General features: G+C 34.7%; 2 protein-coding genes across 2 annotated transcripts; one reads left to right on the forward strand and one right to left on the reverse strand.

Annotated features, from left to right (window-relative positions):
* The first annotated feature begins 5,591 nt into the window (after window positions 1–5,591).
* On the forward strand, window positions 5,592–6,228 carry LOC135634199 (uncharacterized). The gene has a single exon (XM_065144509.1). It carries the CDS (start codon window positions 5,670–5,672, stop codon window positions 6,063–6,065), a length of 396 nt encoding a protein of 131 aa, XP_065000581.1. The 5' UTR covers window positions 5,592–5,669; the 3' UTR covers window positions 6,066–6,228.
* A 456-nt stretch (window positions 6,229–6,684) lies between these two features.
* On the reverse strand, window positions 6,685–8,872 carry LOC135634198 (thermospermine synthase ACAULIS5-like). The gene is made up of 10 exons (XM_065144508.1): window positions 8,636–8,872; window positions 8,463–8,529; window positions 8,284–8,378; window positions 8,099–8,201; window positions 7,880–7,968; window positions 7,563–7,719; window positions 7,374–7,449; window positions 7,250–7,308; window positions 7,023–7,159; window positions 6,685–6,939 (listed from the first exon to the last, which is right to left on the reverse strand). Exons 1-10 carry the CDS (start codon window positions 8,770–8,772, stop codon window positions 6,861–6,863), a joined length of 999 nt encoding a protein of 332 aa, XP_065000580.1. The 5' UTR covers window positions 8,773–8,872; the 3' UTR covers window positions 6,685–6,860.
* Between the last annotated feature and the right edge of the window lie 2,587 nt (window positions 8,873–11,459).

Genomic DNA, 11,459 nt, shown 5'->3' on the forward strand with positions numbered 1-11,459 from the left:
AAAAATAAAATAATTATGAGAGTTTAGAATTTAGAGTTTAAAATAAAACAATTAACGAGGAGAGCAAAAAAGGCACAAGAGGAGAAGCATATGTGAAATGCAATAGATGGATGCACCATGTCCCCATGATGAGATAAGAGGAAAAGAAGAAAAATGGTGGAGATAAAAATATTTTATAAGAATAAATTTTATTACAATAAGCATCATGAACTCGTCATGTATTTTTGGAATTTATAATATAAATTTATATCAACTACATTTAATATCATATATATTTTTTGTTGGGAGAAGACCTTTCAAATCAAAAACGAATTGTACAGATCAATAATAATAAATATATTAATCTGACACTTCATATGTGCCAAATCATAAAAAAATATTAAATATTTTTACATATTTTACTCCACCAAACCTAGAAACATATAAGGTATTTATAATAATAAATTTTAATTTATTTATAGTAATAAATCTTAATTCCCTAAAGATTCATCCTTTTACTTGAATCTTTTAAGAAGTATGAATCGAACTAGGATTCATCCAAATAGTTTGAATCCTATTATAACTCTAAAAATTATTGTCAATCTCAATAATTTAATTACAAGGATGGATCTTTCTGAATGTAACCTTATTCATATTTTATCTTATTGAATTATAATTATCTAAGTGATATATAGTTATAATCATAAGAATTATAGTAATTGTTCTTTTCGAATGTTATTATAATAAAAAAACTAAATTTAGGATAAATTTAATTGTGTTGGGAAAAAAAAGACTATTTTTGTTGTTAGTTCACAAAGAAGTCCGTACATTTAATATTTGATTATTTTAACATGCTATCATGGTGTGATCCATCTCATCTACATCATCCAAATCAAGTGTCTTAAGTGGGCATGTAGGAAAATATATTTTACATTAGGTAAGCTTATATAGGCGCACACCGATGTATATGATATGATTGTTTAAACATCTTTTTGGTACGAACAATTTTTTTCTCATATTTTTCGATGATTTAAAAAAAGTTAATTGTAATTTAAAAATTAAAGTTTTTAACGTGTTTAAAAATCTAAAAATGCCATAGAGAATGAAAATGGTTTTTTTGATCAAAGTGAATTCGCTCTAACTTTTTATAATAAACCTGACATTCGACATTAAATACAATGTTATAGTCATCCCAACAAATTGGCATGATAGAAATAAAAAAAACTAACTACACTAAGGAACATGCTCGAAACAAATAATTAACTAAATGTATGTGGGATGAAGGATATAATTTTGTTAATATCTTGATGCCCGAATTGGGAGTCGGTATGACCAAATGAGGGCATGAGATCATCCAAGTGAGTATTCTCGAGGGAGGGACAAAGTCGTTGAGGTTGGAATGGGTTGGTGAGGGTGATTCCGAGGTTATCTAAGGTGAGATAGGAGTAGGTGTGATCTCCGTCGGGGACCTAGACAATCGACCGATGTCGGATGAGATTTTTGACTTGATCCCTCCGAAGTTTAGGTTAGCCACGAGGAATTGGATTTATGTCATGTAAGATTTTTTTTTTAGAGTGATCCCCTATTGAATAAGTGTTGGTGTTTGATTTTTATACCTACGGAGCTGACGAGAGGAAACTGCGATGGTAGGAGTTTCTCGTACCTCCTACAACGTATTCATGTGGACGATCGACTCGTATAGCTCATATAGCACAAGGCTGACGATGAATGACTGAGGGGGTGTCAATCGCCAGCTGTCTTTCCTACATCAAACAAATGTCACACTATCCTCAATGTGTTTGAGTATTCTTTATCAACTTTTTATTATTAACATATTAAGTTTAGCATAAAAATTTAGAGAACAAAATTTTAAGTAATGTATGAACTTGAATGAAATCAAACAAATCATATTTGAAAGTCCTTTTCTTATATTTGTTTATCATTTGCTTCTGATTATATATGATTAAAGTTGGAAAACAACTCTAGATTTATTTGTATTAGTTTATGATAAGTCAGTTTCTTATTGGCAAGATGAGATTTAAATTCAAGTCCACTTATAAACTTATCATAGATGGGGGTGCAAAAAAGGATTCAACAAATGACCTTTGCAAAAACTATATTAGGAACAAAGTATCTTTCGATACCTATGTTAATGGAGAATTTATATGATTCAAAAAATTATAAGAGTTTGAAATTTTTTTAGATCCAATAAAAGAATGGACAAGAGCGCTTTTATAGGATATTTGGTGATCATTGGGTAGAGGTAGAGATTACGGTATGATAAGGTGTGTCGATGGCATGAAAAAATCCTCTTTCTATTGATATTAAATTATCTACAAAGATATTATTTGAATTATTATATTATAAGTTAAACTTTAAGGTTAAGATAAATCAAATAATAAATATGATTATTATATATACCTAGTTCTATCAGTAAAAAGAATGATGAGACTCTATAGGTGTTGGATCAAGATTATTGATCATATGTATTTGTATATCAATATGATATGTTTGTTGGACTTAATCTTAAAAATTGTTTCATGACATATTATACCGATATATCATATGTCATTGGTGTATTAATATAATGATGGTCATTGCTTAATCATCATAAGTCATATGTGTCTGAGGTTTCTTGTGATGTAACTATGATTGTGGCACGTATTGGTGTAAAGGTTGGAGAACATTGAAACATTTACTTTTACCACTAATTGTTTAATATGAGACTAACCATACTTTAAAAAGAATAACTAATTATCATTGTATTATTATTTGCTATAAGATCTTCTATAATAGGATGGTTAGGATTATGATGTGCTACGTTCTATATCTATGTTGTATAGGTTCTATCGCATTTGTTCAAAATTATCCATTTTTTGGGACCATATATAAACTTCATTAGTACCTCATTGAGCTCCATAATTTGAATCTTGAAATAAATAATATGGGTCAAATCTTGAGAAAATCATCATTAAAATCATTAATCATAATATTAAAATCTTAATTAAAACCTAATTAAACCTCTTCTACATATAAATCACTCTAATATACATTAAATATAAAGATTTTACAAAATATATATCTAGTTTTAATTAATTAAGCATTAAGCACACTAATCATAATAATAAAAATCTTAATTATTTTATAATTAATCATATTCTACCATGATAAATATGTCAATCAATATAATAGTTATTAACCACATAAAATAGGGTTAATCATCTTATAAATTCATAAAAATCTAGAAATAAAATACATATCTCTAATCTGATCCTCCTCTCTCTAACTTAAGTGTTAATCCTCTTTGATCCAATCCATAAATCACGATTTTGCATGAGTCTAAAATAGTGAGGTTTTGCATGAATTTAAAAGAGTGAAAATATAAAAATGAGAGAGAAACTTATGAGTGAAAATGAGTTTAAGAGAATAAAAGAGATTTAAAAATATTTTGAACTTATTCCAACAATCAAATTCTCCATTCGAAACAGATAAATTTCAGCGCTTAATTGGTATTGGTTGAAATCCAAATGTTATCGATCGATCAAGTTTCGATCGTGCTTACTAGTTAGTCCCTATATCGCTTGATTTATGGTATATAATACATAATTACGTAAAACAAGAACTTTGATTCGATACTTGTCAATCGAATCGATATGTATTACTCATACGTGATTTTTTTTTTAATTTATTGATTCATCTGTGAATGAATTATAATATTCTAACCTTTTTTATAGATTCAAATATAAGAATATAATAAAATATAAAAATATTCGTATATTCTGATCCTTTTTATAGATTCAATACAAGAATAAAATAAAATTATAAAATTATAAAATTATATTCCTATAAAATCAAATATATGATGTATAATAATTTTGATTTTATTAAAAAAATAATATTTTTAACAGAAAAACTTTTACCTTTGTATAGATAAATAACTTCAGCCAAGAATATGATTTATTTTTTTAATATTTACTTTCTTTTTTTCTTTATTGAATAGATTTCGTTACGTGACAACTTATTACACATATAAAATATTAATAAAATAATTAAAATTATTTAAATAAAAATAAACTAAATTAGTTCCACATCACATGTCATGTATATTATTTGATTGTAAATGGAGATGTAAAAACCAATGAAAATTGTGGAACACAATTAATTTTTTTTTATCTTATTCTCCTACTACATATGATAGTTAAATACCTTGAAAAACAATGAATTCAAAAGAGATTAGAGACTTATGCCAATTTCATAAATGTCAATGTATGAAAAGATGAATATACGAAGAAATCATTTTAAGTTATATCAATTATGTTTGATAAGAACAAAGGAAAAGCGGTGAAACTATGGCGAAGGGAATACTAAATAATATTTTCTTAATAAATTATCACATAATATACACATCATACACCACTCATTTATCTATATAAAAATTAAAAAGATTACTATTTCTAATACTTTTATAATATATTATAATAATATTAATTTATTAAATATTTCTAAACTATCTATTTATAAATAGACATAAATATCCTTTTATTCTTCTTCCTCATCTATTTATAAATAGACATAAATATTAATTCTCCTCTCTTCGTCTTATTCCTCTATTTCTTCCGGAATGAAATATTAGGACTATAAATAGTAAAATAATATTTTTAAGGGATTATCAATATTAATAGAGTTATCAATAATAATGAGAGGATTATGAATAGTAATCTTCAAAAATTAATATGACAATTTCAAAATAAAAAAAAACATTTAGTATCATAACTTTTTATGGGATATCTCCTCCAGGAAGGTGTCCCATTCATACTCCATTTTACTAGGTTATATTTCTCAAACTATCTTATAATTTTCTAGATAACATAATATATTTAAATACAATAAAAAATATTAAATTAAAATTATATTGGACAAGAAAAACCTCCACTAATCAATTACTATAAAATGATATCCTTTATTGAGAAATTACCCATTCCTTTTTTTTTTGTTTAAATCTCACTCATATTCTAATCATTTTTTTAATTCACTAAACAGGTTTGGATCCATAAACTAGCTAAGGTGCCTCCTCCTCCCTTTCCTCTTCCTCCTCATGTTCCGTCTCTTTCACTCGTTCCCGTCAAAACGACGACCTAAGCGGCAGAGCATCACCAATGGCGTGACTGCTCTGTTTCGATTCCCCTTCTACGTTACCCTGTTTGTGGGAAGCAGGAACAGAGGAGCTGAACTACACACAAAATGTATGAGCAGTCATCAGCAGCTGTGAAAGGAGAAGAGCAGCAGCTATGGTTAAAGTATGTATTTACCGGGAGTCTGTCTTTGTTTAAGCCATGTAAGATTAAACAGTATGTTCTCTCACTGTCTGCCCTTCTTCTCCCTTCTTCTTCGCCTTTGTTCTCTTCTAATTGGTTTCAGGCACTGAAACGGGTCCAAGTGAGATCTGGAATCTGGCGCAACAACAGCGACAGAATCACAGCGATAAGCTTATCCTCCCAAGTCGCAACCAGAAGCCGCCACATGGGATCCGGTCGCTGACATGGCGGCTTGCATCCATTTCCAGCCTCTCGTCCACCTATCCCTTCTCACACCGCTACTTCTACTTCTGTTCCTCCCTTGTCCATCCGTTCTAAAAGCACGCCTCGGCTTCTTCTCTCCTCACCACCCTGCGATACTGCAAGCACAATCCGATGGCATCTGCTGTGGCGGCGCTCACCGTGGGCTTGGCCTCACCCTCCTCCGCAACCCAAAAGAGGGCCGTTTCAGGCTCCGATGCCTTCTTCCACTCCATGAGGACCCCCACGAAGGCCGGCAGGCAGACGCCGAGGCCCCAGCGCCGCTCCCTCCAGGTCCGCGCTTCCTCGTCGACTCCGCCGTCTGTGAAGGAGCAGGCGCTCGCGGGGTTGACGGCAGCGGCCTTGGCGGCGGCGTTGGTGATCCCGGACGTGGCTGAGGCCGCCCAGCCGGGCCTATCCCCGTCCCTCAAGAACTTCCTGCTCAGCATCGTCGCTGGTGGCGTCGTGCTGAGTGCTATTGGAGGGGCAGTCATCGCCGTCTCCAACTTTGATCCCGTCAAACGGAGCTGAAGCTGAAGCTAAAGCTGGAGAGCAGACGTTCTTTGTAATGCTTGAAGTATATGTTTTCTCTATCCTCCCTTCCTCCTTCCATGAATTCTCTTTAGTGCTTACTCGCTGTAATTTCTACTCTTGCTAATTCTAAGGTGTTCGTTAAATGGAACCTTTCCACCCATCTCTGTCTTTCCTCTGTTTTTTTGTTGTCCATCAAATCTCTTAAGGTTCTAATATTTTATCAATCACCAAAGTGTAGATCGAATCAAGTTAACAAATAAAAAAAGAAGATACGATCTTGACGATCATATAAAAATAGAGAGATCATAGTAAAAGAAACAGTTGACAATTAGTAGAAAGATTGATTCATGTTCAGAAAAGAAATGAAGGTATTATTTATGTATTTCCTTATTTATTTAGTGTCTCTTTGCTCAATGAAAGAGATTATTGGTTTTGATACATTAAGATTAAAGCTTTTTCTAGAATTAAAAGGATTGAAAGCTTTAGTTATGGGAGTCTTTAAAGATTTGGTAGTGATCAAGAGTTTTGAGGCACTGGTTTTTGCCTCTGTTACCTCTTTCTGTGAATTAGTACTCTCTATCACCTTTTGTGTTGTTCTCTCGAACAAGACAGTAAATTAGTGTATGCCTGTGTCCATTTCATAGGATAAGAAACAAGTCAAACACATCATCACAAATTCTTCTTTTGCTTTTACTTGAAAGAAGCAGTCTTCAACACCCAAACTTCTCTCTTTAAGACATCTTCTTCCTCCAAGCATCGACGACTGTGTAGCTCTTCAACCGCCAAGCGCTGCTAAGCGAAACAAGCCCTTCCATGTCCGTAGATAAATCTGGCGCTCTCCTCCGTGTAGATATGCGTTTCTTTCAAAAGGCTGCAGTGTTCGGATACCCAACACAATATTAGTCGGCCCGGAAACCATATCTACCAACACTTGCTTATCTTGGGATCACTCACGATGTGTAGACGCTCTTGTTCATTGTGGTGGAGGAGACAAGTGATTCCCCGTTCAGGTAAAGGAGTTCTCCGTTTATTCGTTTGCTGATCCTCTCATCGATCTGTTGGGCGTCCAGCATTATCGGCTGGTCCGATGCCTTGAGAGCACATCAAAGAGAGCAAGTTAATGAGAGTAGGATGACAGCAGCAGCATCTCAATCCAAAGCAACATAAATTCGCGAAGTTACCATGACCCATCCCCAGGTATCCGCAAAGGATGGCACATGAGCCGTGTACGCAAGCACATCTGCAGAAAGGAGCAAACTATGCAATGTTTCGGAAGCTAAAAAGGCACTAATACTGTGAACTTACGTTTAAAGACATGCTTCAAGGTGTTGTAGATGGAAGAGAAGACCTCCTTATGGGTCAGAACACCGGCTGGTCCAGCCTACTTGCAGAGAAAGAATTAGACAGTGGTCGATGCTTTATGGAAAAGCCTCTCTCTGAACTTGTAAAAGGATAAAGGTAGGAAGGATGCTATGATTCTTTTAGGATGGGCACCTGAGTAACAAAGATGCCATGATGGTGCAGCTTGGGCTTCAGAACTTGTTCATAGAAGGACTTGGTGTACAGCTGATAGCATGGTCCTCCTTCCACAGGATCAGCCAAGTCCCCCACTATAATGTCGTACTTCTCTTCCCTCTTCTCCAGCTCAGCCCTGCACTCATCAATTGTCAAGAACCAAAGTAGAGAGAACCAAAGTAGAGAGAACCGACGACGATTCTTCTCCGGTTCTTGCTTTACTGGGAACTGATACCTGTGCATGAATTTAATTGCATGGAAATGACAGCAGAACTTGTTGTCTCATATTTACTAACCTGGCATCGTTGATGACGAGGCAGAGCTTGTCGCTGGCGAATGCTTCGCAGTTGACCGTCAGATACCTTCGGCAGAAGTCGACCACCTCCTGCATGCCAGTTTCATCAGACAGAATTAATGTGCATGTGTTCATTACATGTCATGGATGTAAAAGAATAATTGCTGACTATAATTAGATCCTTCCCACATCCAACTTTAGGGTGTTGTATGCATTATACCTCGTCGATGTCGCACATGACCGCTCTCTGGATGGTTTTGTGCTTGAGGACTTCCCTCGCTGCAGACCCCTCGCCACCTCCCATAATAAACACAGTCTTAGGACTGCAAGCATGACAAAGCCAGTGGAAGTCAGTAGACAAGAGAACTCCTGAAAGCCATGCGGATTAGGGAAACAAGGACTGACTTGGGGTGGCAAAGAAGGGATGGATGGATCAAGCACTCGTGATAGATGAACTCGTCCATCTCCGCGCTCTGCATCTTTCCATCGATCACCAAAGCCTTGCCACATGCAGAATAAGTTGGTCGTAAGTAGACGAAGCAGAAAAGAAAGAAGAGAAATATTTGTAGAATATATATAGAAACCTTTCCGAAATGTTTAGTGTCAATAAGAGCTATGTCTTGAAACTTGCTTGTCCCTCGATGCAGCACACTATGAAGACGAAGATGAAGAACAAGAAAAATAGCATCAGTAGGTGGTGACTTGATCTCAGCATGCAGGTTATACTAACAAAGATGGGGAACAAGAGATATCTCACCTGTTCAAAGCGAAACACCACTTGAGATCATCATCGATCTCCTCTTCGTACCACTTGCACGCGTCTCCGCCATCTTTGGCTCGATGACAATCGCCATGGGCATTGGTGCCATACACATTTTCCACAGCCTCACCCATATCTTCTTCGAGGATAAGACACACACCAAAAGATGTGTGCCAGAAGTGGCAGCGGATGAGAGAGAGAGAGAGAGAGTTGAAGAGAGAAGAGAGGATGTTTGAGGACCTCAGAGTGGGAGGGTATATATAGAGAGGTGGGGTGGGGGAGCATGCGGGATTTGTATGGAAGGAAGGGGGTGGTGATGTTGGTGGGGGGGAAAGCCAAAGAAAAAAGGACAAGAAACGGCTGCACAATGGAGTGAGCATGAAGTGGAGTGCTGCACGCGAAGGGAAGTCATCCTTTTGTTTGTGTGGCAAATGCGTGAGTGCAGTCATTTATGTTGCTCCTCCATACTCGAAAAGAGGAATTAAATTTAGCTAGGAGGAGCACTAAGGCTGGGTGGAAGGGCCTGAAGCATCATGGAGACCATCACCACGCCACGCGTTCTCCATTGCCACGCTCACCCAGCCAAGGTGGCGTGTCTTCCCGGGAGCCGGCGAGAGCGACAGAGAGAGAGAGAGAGAGAGAGAGAGGATTAGTAACTTACTAAACTTTCTTTCTCTCTCCCTTGTCATTAGACTTTAAAGAACTCATTAATTACACTATAATTAAGTATGAGGTAAAAGCATTCCTTTATATATATATATATATATATATATATATATATATATATATAAGATGTAAGATGGCAGAATATATCTATGCTTGAAGTCCACTTGAGATTCTCTAAGATCTAGATTAATACCTACATAGATACGTAGCGTGAGCATGATAGCATCTCTACATTGACCAAGGATTTCATTTAGAAGAAAAGAAAATGTGAAAACTCTGAAATGAAAAATTCTAAATTGAGCTGAGAATAAAAGCTTGTGTTAATTTAGGTAGACTAAGCCACTCCTTAGAATTGTCAAAAGAGAGTGGTGATGAAAGAAACAAATAAAGGGATGGAAAATGGAAGAACAAAAATTATTATTAAAAAAACAAATGAGGACATTAACAAGAAAAAAATATATAAATGATACATTGGCACTTAAAAAAGGGTTGAATAATGTATTTTTTTTCAAAAACCCTAAAAAAAAATAGTAAGAGGATTCAAATTTAAGGCTAATATAATCGATTAGAATAATTGATGGTCCGATTCCTTTTTTATTATTATTATTAGACCATCAATAGATCCGGTTTTAATAAATTATATGCACTTAAAATGCTGTCTAATATGAAATGTTGAAAGATCAAAAGGTAGTTTGGGAACAATAGCTTCTAAAACCCAATTGTAACTTAAATCTCAAAGCTAATATCTAATTATCGACTCACTGAACTTAGCAAATAAACACATATATGGCATAATATCATGACAAGAAGTAAATAAACTTTACATGTATATTCATCTATTTGTAGAACATAACCAGAAAAATACAGAAATAATATAAACCGACACAATGAAGTAACCTATAAGTTTCACACTTACTACATAAAAACAACAATAGGAGTGCATATCTACTTTTAGAACTACACGATAATGCAACATAGGTAACAAGCCAACAATTAAAGATCACACACACACATGTATATTATCCTTCCAAAAGATATTGATCCTGATATTTCACATTCTAAATTTGAGTTTAACATGTATATTCTTGCAAAACTTATACATATATATTCCCATTAGTTGACTATGATCTAATGATGTTAAAATTTCAGTTGACATTAATATCATTTCAAAAACTATTGAAGTCTTTGCATCCTCTTCGATGATGTCATCCTTATGATATGTATTTTAGCTTTTAAGATTAGAGTCTGGTGCAGTGAGAAGGCAAAAATAAAAGGAAAGAACAACCTGAGATAAATAGAAAAGAAAGAAAGAAAACATGTAGTAGAAGCAAAACGAGAAAGGATGATGAGGCATTTGAAATGATCAGGATGATCTAGTAGAGTTCGAATCAAATTTTAATTTGGCTCGATTGAAGTTTGAATGGAACTTCAATTCGATCATGATAAAACCAAATAAAGACAAAGTTCAATTTGAGCTAAAATATTAGGATCAATAACCTTAGAATGTGAGATATGCATTCTAAAGTTTGCAAGAATATGCTTGTTAAACTCAAATTTAGAATGTGAAATATTAGGATAATATACATGCGTGTGTGATCCTTAATTGTTGGCTTGTTACCAATGTTGCATCATTGTGTGGTTCTATAAGTAGACATGCACTCCATTGTTGTGTGTTTGTAGTAAGTGTGAAACTTATAGGTTACTTCATTGTGTTGGTTTATATTAATTGTGTCTTTTTCTGGTTGTGTTCTACAAATAAATGAATATATATGTAAAGTTTATTTACTTCTTGTCATGATATTATGCCATATATGTTTTAATTTGCTAAGTTCAGTGAGTTGATAATTAGACATTAGTTTTGAGATTTAAGTTACAATTGGGTTTTAGAAACTATTGTTCCCAAATGTGTGTGTGTGTGTGTGTGTGTGAGAGAGAGAGAGAGAGAGAGAGAGAGAGAAGAGAGAATAGCATGCAGTATCTATCATAACGATGACGTGTGATGAAGGTGGAAAGAACACCTTGGTTCCTGATTCTCTTTCTCTCCTCTCCAATGCTCGTCGGATACGTGTGTGATGAAGATGCCACAGTGTTACGGGCACGACGTTCCTTGTTCGCTAGCTGAACTCCAAAGAAAGAGGAAACGGATCAACGAAGG

Source organism: Musa acuminata, chromosome BXJ3-3, assembly GCF_036884655.1.
Source record: "Musa acuminata AAA Group cultivar baxijiao chromosome BXJ3-3, Cavendish_Baxijiao_AAA, whole genome shotgun sequence".
Taxonomy (NCBI): Eukaryota; Viridiplantae; Streptophyta; class Magnoliopsida; order Zingiberales; family Musaceae; genus Musa; species Musa acuminata.